Genomic DNA, 16,058 nt, shown 5'->3' with positions numbered 1-16,058 from the left:
TATGGTTGACTAAGTAAAAGAAAATTTTTGTTGAAGTAACTATGCATTCACATGACCATTAAAAAAAATGAAAAGAAAATAAAAGAAAAACTATAGGCCCAACACCACGGATGCACATAAGGTCATAAGGTTAGTATTCTATAATGAAATTGTTATCTTGGAATGTTTGTAGCATGGGGCATGGTGTAAGACCTATAAATTTTTTGAAATTTTAATACAATAAAGAAGAATTTAAATGTGAAAATATTGATTTCTATATTTAACTTAGCTAATTAATGTTGTTTATATTTTTAAAATATAGAGTTTTGTATTAATTAACCAAAAAGATTAAACTAGTAATTATTTGCAAAATAATCTTAATTGATTTAAAACCAAGGCCTAATTAATTTTAGAGTAGCTAATTATTTTTTAATTATGGCTTAAGCTTTGATTTCACTTGAGAAAAATATATTAAAATATTTATCTAAAGTTTTTGACTTAATTAGATTAGATCAAACTAGAAGATCCAAAGTAGAAAGAAAGCAGTAAAATAGAATTTCAGAAAAATAAAAACTCAATATAGAATTTTAGAAAAATAAAGACTCAAAATGAAATTTTAAGAAAAATAATCATGAATTGAGGTTGTTAAATGAAATATTAATAAATAATAAAATAAAGAGAAAAGGTAACTAAGTAGTTAAGATAGTTGGATTAGAACTAAACCAAAAGTACAAGCAAGAGGGGGGGAGGGGGACGATTTTTGCTAATGATGGCATTGGGATTTAAAATCTAAAGTGAGTTTCACTAATCCCAAGATGAAACTCCAAAATATCCTAGGTAGAACAAAAAAAGTAGAGAACCTAGAATCTTTAGCTTGATGTAGGTTTTCATATTAGACTACAAGATGAATCTCCAAAATATCCTACATGTGATATAGAGGTCAAGGGTTATGCATGGGAGAAATTTTTTTAGAATTGAGATGGATAAATCTCAACCCTTTATTATTTTAAAAAAATCTAAGTCACACATCTTTGATATAATCATTACCTTAAGCCTATAAATACCTCATCAAATTGCAAAGAAGAGGCATCCAAGAGTTCACAAACTCTCTCTCTCTCTCTTTTATTTTTTTCTCTCCCACAATTTTAGTATTCTTCTCATCTTTCTCCACTTTAGTGTAGTGTAGGGTGTCATTAAAGAACTCTACTCTATACCAATAGTGAGTTGAAAGTTTCAAAGTGAAGTAGATCAAGCCTAGTTGCAATCATAAGGTAAGTGGATTTATGTTTTATGCATATTGAAAATTATTCAAACTCTTCTCTCTCTTATCCTCTTTTTGTCCTCAAACCATACAAACATATGTTTCATAATACATGTGGATATGACAAATGAATTTATATGTTATTATCCATTTTCTCTCGTATATATATTTTTTCTTGAACCCTACATGATTTTGGCAAGGTTCATGGTTCAAATGGAGGAGCACCAATTCTAATGGTGTTTTCTCGTTTCAAGAACCATGATCAATTATGAAAAAAATTTATTTGTTTTTAGGATGTCTTCATTCTTGAAAATTCAAGCATCTCACAAATTCTAATTTCTCTCTAAGCATACTTAAAGAATAATTATGTTTTCCACTAAAAAGTAATTCTTGAAAATCCATGTGAATGTGGAAATTGAAACTTGATTTCATGAAAATTCGTGTGAAGGTGATAAGATTCACAAATGAAAAATGCTTTATTGAAAAAAATTCATGTGAATGAGAAAATTCGAATTTGGGTTCTCAAAATTCGTGTGAATGAGATAGAATTCACAAGTGAGAAATGATTTCTTGAATGTCCATGTGAATGAGATAGAATTCAAAAAAAGAAAAATGATTTCTTGAAAACTCGTGTAAATATGAGAAGATTGGAATTGATTTCTCAAAAAATTGTATGGATGTAATAGAATTCACAGTGGAAATGTTTTCTTAAGAACTCATGTGATATAGTTGAAATTCATAAATTGGAAAAACGACTTTAGTGGATATCATGTCTAAGAAAAGCTATCCTAGACTTACTCTAATTCTTGAACCTTTGATGAAAGTAAGTGGCTAAATTGAAAATGAAGTGTTTCAAAAAAATGAAATGTGTATTCAATATACTGTTTTCAAAACCTATTTAAAGATTTTTACTTTCTAAAATTCAAAACAACAATTAGGTTTTTAAAATGCATTGACAGATTTGAAAACACTCAAAGCTTACATGTTTGAGGCAGGACAGACCCAGTCCGGACCGCAACGTGAACCAAACTAGAACTGCACCACAAACTATTCAGGTATGAACCAACCATGGGTTCAAACCTGGGTCAATTTGGTTGGCACAGACCCAACCGAACCAAGTTCGGCTGGTCTGTGCCGAGCCAGCCTGAACTGGTTGGACCGAGTGGTTTGGTCCAGCCAAGGTTTAAACCCTGGTGTTGTCTCGTCTAGACTAGCAGTCAATCGTTTCTTTCTTTGAAAAAAATTCAGAACAAAGAAAAGAAAAGAAAAGAAAACAAAGAAGAAAAAGAAAAGATTTACGAATCAAGAAACAGTTCAAGAAATCAATATCGTTTGTCTTATACAGCAAATTACCTTGTGAAAGTTTTAGTCTTCCAAGACACAAGAATAGCATCACTAGATGCTCATACACTTTCGAAATTAAGTGTTTAAAGAACAATGCAATACGAAAAGAGAATTTTTATTGCTATATGATTGGGTGTGATTAAATCAATGGTGTATGATTCAAAAATCAAATACGTATATGATTCCAACTCATGCACAATGATGTTGCACATATAGAGGCTTACACACATCTATACATAGACTTAAGACAATGCAACTTGAAAGAACTTACGGGTCTATGCGTGTGAAAGATGCATGACCAATACTCTTATAATGCTTATGACAAAAGTTATGCGACATTGCGCTAACTATGCTTATGAGATTCGCTATATGACAAACACTCACGGGAATCATATATATATATATATATATATATATATATATATATATATATATATATATATATATATATATATATATATATATGCTCACGAATGGGACGAATGCATATTGACATGGAACAATATACTTATGCTTGACATCGACACATTGAGTCATAATGTCTATGCATGGGTCGAGTGTCATATGATAACACTTGTATTGTATTATGCTAAATTACCTATGAAATAGTAAGGTGATGCAAAAAGGAGAAATGCATATGAGATATACATGCATAAGTAGCATATGTTGCATAAAAGTCTGTGATCATGATATTCATGTTTTTCAAATGAGATTATTGCCTCTAAATTTGACTATGGTGTCTTTATAAAATGATATGCATAATACTTGAAAGTAATACTTCTATTTGCGTCTGAACTGTTATGCTATGACTTGATGCATTGAAGCATGATGAACATCATTTGAGTTATGTGTGGTATGAGATAACTTTGAAATGCATTAGTGATCTAATGAGAGATTGGGTGGGCTACGACCTCACACTGTGAGAGGAAGTCTCACTATATATATAAACAATCATACATTTAAAATCATAGTTATCGCTTTCACAGACAAAGTGTTCATTTGAGAAGCACGTGATTTGGGTTAGGCAAGACCTTGTCATGACATACTGCCCTGCGAAGAGTATGAGGCTATTGAGCTTAATTATCTCATAAAATATGAGAACATGACTACTAACTACTCATAATGAAGATGGAGTGGCCCACATCACCCATTCATACGTTGGTTCCACCTGAGAGAGGGTGGTTCGGTATAACCCGAGTGACAAATGTCGCATGTAGGTGTTAGCTACATGTCATACCGACTTCAAAAATTAAGAAGCAGAGGCAGCCTTAGACCTCCGTCACTTAGAGTCAGGGGGGTCCAGGTCACCGAACAAATGGTAGGCCTTCGTTGCTGTAGCGATAGGGATTGCAATCCAGGTTATCCTTGCATCGAATATCTATCGGTACTTTGGAGGCTACGGGCTTGGGTTGGGATCCGGTCAGTAGGTACTACGACAAATATACAATTTGCATAATGAACACCATAGTATACTCTAGCTGACACGATGACAAATACCTATGTGTACCTAGAAGAGTAAGACTATCGAAACATAATAATATTAACTCTGCTAACTTATTAACATAGTTAGTTGTGATTAATTTGAGATTATGATCATGTTATTCATATTGTTATTTCATTATTGAGATTATAACCATGTCATTTATGTTGAGATTGTAAACATATCATTATATATTTGACATTATGATCATGTTAATCATATTGATATTACATAATTGAGAATATGGTAGAGGTTTTGATTACTAGTCATAATGCATGATGATTAAGTTCGCTTTTTGGTTCGCAAGTGTTTTGACCCTGTTTTATAGGGCGCAAGTGACGAACAATGATGCGGTGCGAGATCTCAGTGTGCAACGAGACCCTGATCCAACCTTCCCTAACTACGTTGTCGATCTTGGAACCAGCTATCAAGTATCTCATTTTAATGAGATATTTTATTAAACATTTGGGGATGCATAACATTTAAAACTATTTGAGGCCCCTAAAATAATATTTACTTCCTTTGGTTTGTGAGATGAATCTCAATTTCAAATACGTAACTTATTTCTGTAACCCACCGAAATTGTTCGACTTTTAAAACCCAAACTATTTTCGCTGTGCTATTTAAAAAAAAATAGAGTTAAAATTCTACATTTTCAAGTTGAAAATTTTAGAGAGTTACATGTGGACTACTATTAGACTTGTTTCAAAAGATGAGGTCCCATTGCCTGAAAACTAGTAAGAACCATCGGATTGGTTTACGATGATTAACAATACAAATGCAGAATTTTTAATTGATTGGACTGCCTATAAAATAATAATAATAATAAAATTCTACAATCCAAAAGGTCTTTATTTGTCATTGTGCTATGAAAGTCAAAAGATAAAAAGAGTACAGTTTTCATTGAACAAAGCCCTAAAGGTCCAAACCAGAAAAAAAAAAAAAAACCGGAGGCCCAGTAAGAGTTCTCATGTGAATTCTCACCCTTTCATCCAAAACACACTCATATCCTAACCTTGTGTGAGATGGAGAATTTACCTATGCATCCATGAATTAGGCTGGCATCTAAACTTATCCTATCTTTCATTTGCTCACTCACTGGAGGAACACTTCTGTACCATGGGATTGTTAGGTACCTCTGAGTGCTTCAATTGCATTATGAAATTGAAGATGGTTTGACTTTTCATCAAAACCATAATCATTAAAATTTTGATGCTGATTACCCGTGGGTTTTGAACTTGTGACATCCCATCAACTTGGTGACATTCACAAGTCGCCCCTACCAGATGAGTGGAACACTTATGGGCTTTCAATAGTTTTTTTTAATGAATTGTTTTCTAGGAAATGCTTAGTAGGATTAGGACAGAATACAACCAATAAGAAAAGTAGCACAGGGGCCATCCACAGATTTTTACAAAGTGAAGCTACTTAAGTTTAACATATCAAGGCGCAATGTACACCAAAAGAATACCTATATAATGCAATCCATACATAAAGGGATAAGAAGCAACACTACCATGAACACATTCTTATAGTGGATCTAACACGATTGCAGGTATATTGGCAACACCCAGTGATTCTTGGATTTTCTCAATATCCTATGAATGCAAATCACGATCACAGCAGTTTCTCAAGTTTGCTCAAACATGACAATGCAAAGCTGTGATTGTGATTCTCACTCGAGAATGCTCATCCCTTAAATCTTGTGATTCTTGGTCATAAGACAGACCTTGTGACCAACACACACACACACAGCTTATACTTGTTAAGATGTGATTGCTCTTCCTACCTGTGATCAAAGCAAACATGCCCTTCGAGTTTAACGTGTATATATAAATATGTACAGACTCTAAGATATGTTATTCACAATGCTAAAGACTCATTTTAGATCAAGCTGCATCTCAGAAACCATTATAGTAACCTCCAAAGCTAATCTGTGCACCTGTAAAAGGAACTCTTGCAGCTGAAAGCGCTTGGTTCAATCTACCGGCATGGTGAACCACTTGCTTAATCCTCTGCAAACATAACGTAAATTCATTCAAATGGATCCGAGAAAAAGAAGATTAAATTTTTTGGGCACATGTTTAGAGTAAACAGAACTTCAGGACTCTAAACGTGCTCGTAAAACCAAATTAGGTCTCTATGATTAAGATGGACAACTTGCAAACTAATAAAAAATTAGGATATTGTACTATAAAACATGAAAATGAATGGGTAAGCAAGCGATTACATAGATCATCAATTCATAAGCAAATGCTCATCAGGATTTTTCTTTTTTATGACGAGGTACCTGCCTAGGAACAGAGGCCATAGATTTCAAAATTATCAGTTGCTTTGAAAATGTCATGTTTTTATCATGATACTCGTGATAAAAATAGTTTTTTGCTGTATTTTTATATCGTTAATATTTTTATTTTAACATCTTTTATCTTTTTTATATTTATATATATGACAATATTTTCCCAACATTTTCTCAAAAGACCAAAATTTCCAACTTCCAAAATATTGTGAGATTTTCCGCCTTTTCCAAGAGCAAGATTTTGTGGCATTGGTTAAAAGTGACAGTTTGGTCAGGTAGAGAGACTGAATCAAAGGTGATTGGCTACCCAAGTTGGGTATTTCCAGCCGTGTGGCAACCTGCCAGGTTCGGAAGACGTCACTGCAGCCACCATTTAGGTCAGGTCCACCCAGTTGTAGAAAATTTCCTGCACCAACTTGGTCCTGTATATACAGGCTTGTTCTCCAATATGCAGGGATTGGTCCCGATCAGGGTTGAGATCAGGTGATACCACCAATGGTGTATTTTTCCAGAACATGGATCTAATAATTGTACTTTAAAAATGGATGTGTAACCCATTTGCAAAAGTAACTGGGAGCAGCCCATGAGAGCTCTCCTTCATGTTAGGCTTGACCATAGTTTGTCATCTGACACAGGACAACCGCAGTTCAAAACTCAGTAAGTTTGAAGCTGAGTGTTTCTCAATAGGTAGGGGGGGCTTAAGGGTTTTACCAATAGGAAGCCTGCCAATGCATGGTAGATGGAGTACACGGATCCCAACATCTGACATAGGATGGGTTCAATCTTAGCTGTCCTAGATGTGGTCTGAGATTCTCGAGAAATGCTAAGATGGGTTGCTCCAAGATGGAGATCACACCCATCTCCAGAAATGCTAAGATGGGTTGCTGTATGGGGGGTGCATGATGCAGTAGCGCTGCATTTTATGTACACATTGATTATTTACCCTCTTTTTGATCTAGCGAGTTTTGTATGCTCCATGACCAAGCACTCATGTGGCAAAACTCACATAGTCCGATATAAAGGATCCCTCCGATTGCTTGGAACGATGTTCCCAATTGAACAAACCAAGACGCCTTGTGCAAAATATGGAGAAGGTTAGAGACACAAACCGAGTCATCAGCATAGGCATTAAATTGAGGCTTCTGGTTCTGCTGTTGGTGGTGGTGGTGGTGCATATGCCTCTGGCGACCAAGAATTATGACGCAGATGGTGGCAGCGGTCATCCCCAACGAACACAGCGCTCCCATTCCCGTCACTCTCCACCCCCAAATCCTAAAACCCTCATCATCACCATTCTCTTCTTCAGCTAATGGATCGTTGGCAACACCCACATCTTTCTCGCCCCCAACAACCAACTCAGAACCATCTTCAAACTCATCCTTCCCATCGAAGGACTCAAGAAGCAGAGGCCCCTTGCCGGTTTCCGGCAGGGCCGCCGCGGCTTTCATGTCGACGAATTTAGGATCCTCCACCCCCTTATCAACAACAGGGATTTCTTCCTTCACCACGCTGCTATCAACAACAGGGATCTCCTTGATCTCTTCTTCCAATATGACCTGTTGGTCATCTTCAACCTTCTTCTTGAGATCAAGATCTCTTTCCTCAAAGTGTTTGATGAGATGGGAAGTAGTGTTTGGAGGAGGAGGAGGGTAGATGAAGTAATTGACATCAACTAGGCCTTTATCATCAAGACCAACCTCTCTAGAGATGAAATCTCTCCCACCATCAAAGAACCCATCCTCTGCCAGCAGTTCCCACCCATCTACATCGATCTCATCTGAAGATGGATAATAGGCCATGGTGGTGGTGGTGGTGCTGCTGCTGCTGGTGGAATAGGGGGTGGGATGAATTAGAGGGTGTTGTTTTGTGAGGGTGGTGGTGGTGGTGGTATTTGACGGAGAACATGAGAAGCCATGTGAAGGAACGATCTATACAGGCTCATACCAATGGGGTCTACCGGTTTCTAAACCGGCGTGTGTGGGGTCTACCGGTTGGGTGAACCCAAATATGGAGGGCCACCTATGAAATTCCAAGTTAGATATTTTACAAGGTTATGGACATTCAGCTTGTGAGGGTGGAACGAGCCATACCATACATTTTCCCTTAAATATATAGTAATAGTAACCCGTAACAGTGGATGAACAAATCGTTCACTGTAACTGTAGATGGGCAAATCATCAACTGTTGGGTCGGATGCACGAGCAATCAGTGGCAGGTGTGCGTTAAGGCCAAAAACAGGCTTTAGCCGCAGTCAAAGACAACTGATAAAACACTCAGATCGATGTGGGGCACGCATTCGACGTGTATCAGACATTTTTTCATCCACTGTTACGAGTTTTCGTATATATATATATATATATAGAGCTTAGGTGCTTGAACATTATGTTTGTGATACATGTTTGATGGGTTTCTCTGCTCTTTCTGTATTTTTTTTTGCAGTTCCACCCCATCAATGTGTTGGGCATGATCGAAGAATCCACACTTGGATCATGTGTTTTCGATGAAAAAAATGATATTTGAAGCTTTGAAATTGATTTTTTAACCTTATAAAAAACCACCCATGGGTCGGAATTGAACACTTCAAAAGCTGATCCTTATAAAATCAAGTACATAGATCATATCTGTACGGTGAGAATTTAAAAATAAAACACAAAAACCTTAAAAACCCATCAAGTATCTCTCTCTCTCTCTCTCTCTCTCTCTCTCTCTATATATATATATATATATATATATATATATAGTCTTTTTCAGTGAGCCAAGGCTTTGCATAGTAGTCAGGCATATATCATGATATTTTCGAAAAAAAAGAGTTGTCAGCTTTTTAAAATGTTCAATAATATTTTGATAACGTCATGAGATTATTATGTTTCACAAATATTGTGATTTTATCATGATATTTTATGTTTCTATTGGACAATATATAGAGAAAAACAGCCTTTTATTTTTATTCATTTTTATATGATTTTTTGTTATCTTTTAGTAATTTGTTTATCCTTGTAAATGTTTTGTCAAGAAAACGAAAAAAAAAAGATTTCTCACGATAATTTGGCTAACGTTATTTTACTGTTTTAAACTTCTACTGCAATGAGTCCAAGAGTAGAAGCTTAACTATGACTAGGGTGCAACTTGAAATCGTGTAGAACTGAACCAACTAAATCTAGATACAAATTGTCAAACATTATTTGTTTTTTTTCAATGTTAACCTTGTGGTCCCTTGGGATTCAAACCCAAAAGCCTTTGATTATGATAGTTCGACCTAGCCATCCAGCTATTTCATTGGACCCGGAGTAGCTCTTGAGTAACAATCTTGCCATAGCTTGCAATGTTGTGAATCGGCCGATTCGTATCGTATCAGCCAAAAATGGATACGAAACTAAACGGAGTTGATTTAGCTTATTTTTAAATAATTACTAAATTTTTTAATATTTTCTTGACATGTGCCTTTTGATTGTTAGAAATTAAGCAATCCAGTTTAGGATCAGAAACGGCCGATTCTTGAGAATCGATTCGAGGTCTGATCCGATTCTGACAACATTCAAGTAACAATATTGTCATAGCTTGACCCAATGTTATCAAATTGAACTACTTTTGTCCAAATTTGCTGGCCTCATGGGACAACCATTATGATCGATTGATCAGCTTAGTGGGACCCGATAAGGACTGTTTCTTTGGCGTTATATTGGCCCTTTGGGAGAGCTTCTCTATTTAGTAAATATAACTTTCCAAAAGAATTACAAGTCTAACTCTTACTAATTTGCATTTGCCATGAGCTATTCAGAAACTTCTATCCACCGTATTAAAAATACACCAACATGCTTAGTTAGGGCATTTTTAATTTCCACTCTTTGTTATTATTTGTTTCTTGCTTTTAGATTGCCTTTTTCAGACTTCAACTTCCATAAATAATTTTTTTGAGTTTTTTTCTTTGTTAATCTTGCATTAACCTAACCTAGCCCACAAGGGCTCCCACTCATCTGGTATGGGCGACTTGTGAATGTCCCCAAGTTGACCGGACGTCACAAGTTCGACACCCACTGGTGGAGTCCCTTGCCACAAGATCAAAACTGGGTGTACTCTCTAGTGGGCAGGGGGACCTCAAGGGTTTTACAAACCAGAGACCAGCCAATGTGCTGTCCGTGATGAAGGGGTTTTCTCTTGAATTATCCAAAATTCTTGCATTAACCAGATAATAATAATACAAAAAAAAACTTGCATTAACCTGATTGGTATCTATGTGACCATTAACTAAACATCAAACCAACTAATAAATTACTCGATTTTTTTATTTTGTATTAACATGAGTTTTTTTAATTTATAACTCTGAAGAAATTGCACCCCACACAAAAACCTGATCGCGTTGGCTCAACCTGTCATAGCTTCGAGGTTGTGCAGGCAGTGTAAAACTCCCGGGCTAGGACCCCTGCCCCGGGCATTAACATGATACTGAGTCCTAGGGGTGGCAATTGTGTCGGGTTGGCGGGTCGACCCGACGGGTTGGCGGGTTGGCAGACGGGTTGGCGGGTTGACCCACCAGCCTAACCCGTTTATTAAACGGGTCAGCCGGGTTGGCGGGTTGGCATACCCCCAACCCGAACCCGACCTGTTTAATAAACGGGTTAAGCGGGTCGACCCGTTTATTAAACGGGTTGGCTTAAGCCCAACCCGAACCCGCCTAAGAGGCGGGTTGGCGGGTCGGGTCAGAAATTGCCACCCCTAATACTGACCAATAAATTGCCTAGATTTCTTGGTTGGGGTTGCTTGTTTTAGACACTGCTGGAATGGTTGATACAAATTTAAAAGTAATCCTTATCTTTTCCCTTGATCTGACAAAATAAAGTAGTCTGTTGGTGATGCTGACCATGTTGGCAGCATGATAGATAAGCCACGTCATGATGAGATATGACCATGATAGACACGTCATGGTGGGGACATGTTGGTAATTTTGCATTTGATACATTATTCATCGGGTATTGGTGTCAAAAGATCCATTCACACCTGAATTAAATCCAATAGCATTCGGGTTTGGTAAATAAGGAAGTCCAATTAAGAATTTGCTAAAACACAGCTTCCAAAGAACATGATTTTTTTTTAAGTAAGCCATTTGGGACCCTGTACATCAATACTTTTTCCTATTCTGACACTACAAAAAAACAGTTGATTAGCGATGGAATTTAGCGACGGAGTTATATCATCGCTACTTAGCGACGGATTAACGAGAGAAATGAATCCGTCACTATATTTGTAGAATTTTACGAAACTAGCGACATATTATATTCCCTCGCAAAATTCGTCGCTAAGTAGCGACGGATTGTGCGAGAGAATATTTTGTCGCAATAAATACGGCAGTTAGCGACGGAATTGCGACGGCTAAAATTCCGTCGCAACATAGCGACGGCCTAGGCGACGGAATATTTTCTGTCGCCTTTTCGTTTTTTGAATTACGATGGCGTAGCGACGGAATTAATCCGTCGCTAAATGTCGCATTACCCCTAATCCCAGCCCTCTTTTTCCTTTCTCCTTTCGCTGCTCCCGCCCGCCGCCCTCTCCCTCCTGCCGCCCTCTTCCTTCGGCCGCCCTATACATCCCGTCGACCTCTCTGTCGGCCCCCACCGTTCGCCGGGAGGCGATCTCCGTCAACCTTCCGCTGCCGCCGCTGCCGCCGCCGCTGCCCGGAGCAACCGCAGGTATTTCACCGTTAAATGGATTGGGGGTCGACCCCCCGCTGTGTCCGGCAGGGGGTCGATTCCGACAGGGTCTTCTCAGGCTGGCACAAGAAGACTCATTCGAATAGTGTATATCGATAATCGACCGTAAGTATTTTGTTTTCAATTATTGCATATCTTTTAAATATTTTATATTGATATTTACTGTGTAACAATTCATATGCAGCACAAGGTTTGAGCCACAAGAAGTAGTACGAGAGATTAGGACTTCACTTCTTCAATATCTACCAGGACCAGTTGCTCAATAGAAAGAGTACCCAAAGGAGGTGTTAGACAGATTGTGGTCCTCATTCATGGTATACAGTTGTTTCTCATAGTTAATGTGTTTCATAGTTAATTTATTTAAGCAATGTCTACAGAATGACTGAAAATATTTATAGGCTTCGAATCGCTTCGCAACTACGGTGGAAGAAAATGATGCAAGGAAGGTGTGGCAGAAGGTGACTGCCAATCGATTTGCAGACATGCTGCACACTATGAAGACTGCAGCAAAAAAAACATCTGGCGTAGTAGATGATCCATTACTGTGGAAGGGCCATGGTCCTATTACTATCAGGAGAGATTACTGGGATGAAATGTGCGATAAGTGAGCGGGAGATGCATTTAGAAATCGCTCTGCGAAGGCTGCACAAAATCGATCGAAGATGCTCGAAGCCCATCTACACACAGATGGATCTAAGACATTTGGGAGCCACTTAAAGAAAATAGTAACTCATCAATATATAATATTACTTTTATAAGTATTATTGCAAACTTGTGTACTAAATCTTTTGTCATTTAACTTCGCAGGAAGCAGAAAAAAGGAGGCAGTGTACCATATAAAGATGTGTTTGTAGAAACACATAAACGGAAGACCACGGGAGTCTTCGTATCAGAGAATGCGAGAACGACAACGGTATGTATTAATTCTATTAATAATCATTGCAATATAGATGCAAGTTATCATAATGTTATCATTAATTATTAATGAATACTTTAAACATTATTTTGTAGGAGGCATATGAGCAACAGATGGTAGAGCGATATGGCGATGACGCTACTCAACATCCATCATTTGATCCTACAGCATGGGTGACTGCAGCAGGTGAACCCAAAAAAGGTCGCATGTTCGGGTTTGGGAGTAATATTAACACTTCACCAGTTATTGGTTCTTCCAGTTACGGCTCACCGACTTCTTGCGCCGACATAAGCTCCAAGCAGCCGACTATTCTTTCCAGTGATGATGTACGCGAGATCATTAATGAATCACTGAATAACTACTTCCAATACACCGTCGCCCCCTTTCTCCGAAATGAGATCAAGGCCGCTGTTCAGGATAGGGGAACTTCGATTCCAGGTCCCTCTCAGGTATAATCACATATTCAGTTTTTTGTCTGCCTTAGAACACATATGAGCATAATCGAATCACATATATAACTTTTTGCCTGCCTAAAAACACATATGAGCATGCTATAATCACATATTCAGTTTTTTGACTGCCTTAGAGCACATATGAGCATGCTATAATAAAATATAGAGTTTTTTTATTGCATTAGAGCACATATGAGCATGCTATAATCACATATAAAGTTTTTTTGCCTGCCTAAGAACACATATGAGCATGATAGAATCACATATAAAGTTTTTTTTACTGCATTAGAACACATATGAGCATGCTAGAATCACATATATAGTTTTTTGACTGCCTAAGAACACATATGAGCATATTATAATCACATATTCAGTTTTTTTGACTGCCTTAGCACACATATGAGCATGCTATAATAACATATAGAGTTTTTTTACTGCCTTAGAACACATATGAACATGCTATATATCATTTATGATAGAATCACATATAAATTTTTTTGCTTTGCCTGCCTTAGAGCACATATGAGCATGCTATAATCACATATTCAATTTTTTTACTGCCTTAGCACACATACGAGCATGATCGAATCACATATATAGTTTTTTGCCTGCCTTAAAGCACATGTGAGCATGGTAGAATCACATATAGAGTTTTTCTAGATGCCTTAGAACACATATGAACATGCTATAATCACATATTCAATTTTTTGACTGCCTTAGCACACATACGAGCATGATCGAATCACATATATAGTTTTTTGCCTGCCTTAAAGCACATCTGAGCATGGTAGAATCACATATAGAGTTTTTCTAGATATCTTAGAACACATATGAACATGCTATAATCACATATTCAATTTTTTGACTGCCTTAGCACACATATGAGCATGATAGAATCACATATATATATAACTTTTTGTCTGCCTTAGAGCACATATGAGCATGATAGAATCACATATAAAGTTTTTTTGACTGCATTAGAACACATATGAGCATGCTATAATCACATATTCAGTTTTTTGACTGCCTAAGAACATATATGAGCATGTTATAATCACATATTCAGTTTTTTGACTGCCTTAGAGCACATATGAGCATGCTATAATAACATATAGAGTTTTTTTATTGCATTAGAGCACATATGAGCATGCTATAATCACATATAAAGTTTTTTTGCCTGCCTAAGAACACATATGAGCATGATAGAATCACATATAAAGTTTTTTTGACTGCATTAGAACACATATGAGCATGCTATAATCACATATTCAGTTTTTTGACTGCCTAAGAACACATATGAGCATATTATAATCACATATTCAGTTTTTTAACTGCCTTAGCACACATATGAACATGCTATAATAACACATAGAGTTTTTTTACTGCCTTAGAACACATATGAACATGTTATATATCATTTATGATAGAATCACATATAAATTTTTTTGCTTTGTCTACCTTAGAGCACATATGAGCATGCTATATTCACATATTCAATTTTTTTACTGCCTTAGCACACATACGAGCATGATCGAATCACATATATAGTTTTTTGCCTGCTTTAAAGCACATCTGAGCATGGTAGAATCACATATAGAGTTTTTCTAGATGCCTTAGAACACATATGAACATGCTATAATCACATATTCAATTTTTTGACTGCCTTAGCACACATATGAGCATGATAGAATAACATATATATATAACTTTTTGTCTGCCTTAGAGCATATATGAGCATGATAGAATCACATATAGAGTTTTTTTATTGCCTTAGATCACACATGAGCACATGATAGAATCACATATAGTGTGTAATTTATTTCATTATATTTTGTTTATCAATACTGACTGTTCTTTTCTTGTGTAGGCTGCTAGCGATAATCAGCGTAGTGGAGCTAAAGGGACAGATAAAGACAATGAACAAGAATACGCACAAAATCTTGGCGATGATTAGAGGACTGTGTTGAAGAAGTTCTATTTTTTTTATGTTTCCTAATTGTAATTGTTGAATTGTAAATAATTAAACTTCTTAATTTTAAGGTGGAACGATTAATTGTTGTAGATTCTTGTTATATGAAATTTTTTGTGTGGTTTGTTTTTTATTTACAGGAAATATAAATTGTACAGGAAATAGAAATTGCTCGGTATTTAATTTTCAAATAAAATTTTTTTAATTTTTTTTCGTGTTTGCGACGGAACCATCCGTCGCTATTTATATTAATCTAGCGACGGCATAGCGACGGAAATAAATCCGTCGCCAAGCCGTGGTCGTCGTTTAGTACCGACGGATTGGCGACGGAATATAGCGCTCGTTATTCCGTCGCAATTAGCGACGGACCTGGCGACGGAATAATTTCGTCGCCAGTTAGCGTCGAAATATTCGCGACGTAAGCATACTGTCGCCTCATTGTCGCTAATCCGTCGCTAACCATGTTAGCGACGGATTAGCGACGGAATGTGGTCGTCGCTAATCTACTGCTTTGTTGTAGTGTGAAAACGTGGGATATGGATTATGACATTATATACTAGACTTTGGATCTAACTCGAGTTATGATTAAGATTCATAATTTTTATTATAAAATTCATAAAATTAATTAGTTTATCTATTATATATTAGTATGG

The 16,058-nt window shown here is 36.7% G+C and overlaps 1 protein-coding gene and 1 long non-coding RNA gene across 2 annotated transcripts; one reads left to right on the top strand and one right to left on the bottom strand.

The window, feature by feature from the left end:
• Positions 1 to 5,826: 5,826 nt before the first annotated feature.
• LOC149830436 (uncharacterized) lies at positions 5,827 to 8,260 on the bottom strand. Its single transcript, XM_090015813.1, has 2 exons — positions 7,473 to 8,260; positions 5,827 to 6,079 (listed from the first exon to the last, which is right to left on the bottom strand). The coding sequence occupies exons 1-2, from the start codon at positions 8,160 to 8,162 to the stop codon at positions 5,966 to 5,968; spliced, it is 804 nt and encodes a 267-aa protein (XP_089871939.1). The 5' UTR covers positions 8,163 to 8,260; the 3' UTR covers positions 5,827 to 5,965.
• Positions 8,261 to 13,196: 4,936 nt separating this feature from the next.
• Positions 13,197 to 15,538, top strand: LOC149830435 (uncharacterized). Its single transcript, XR_016433664.1, has 2 exons — positions 13,197 to 13,433; positions 15,304 to 15,538. It is a non-coding gene; the product is annotated as an uncharacterized LOC149830435 (long non-coding RNA).
• Positions 15,539 to 16,058: the final 520 nt, after the last annotated feature.

This window comes from Nuphar pumila, chromosome 8 (assembly GCF_984573655.1).
Source record: "Nuphar pumila chromosome 8, dmNupPumi1.hap1.1, whole genome shotgun sequence".
Lineage (NCBI taxonomy): Eukaryota > Viridiplantae > Streptophyta > Magnoliopsida > Nymphaeales > Nymphaeaceae > Nuphar > Nuphar pumila.
This window is presented reverse-complemented; position numbering and strand designations above follow the sequence as displayed.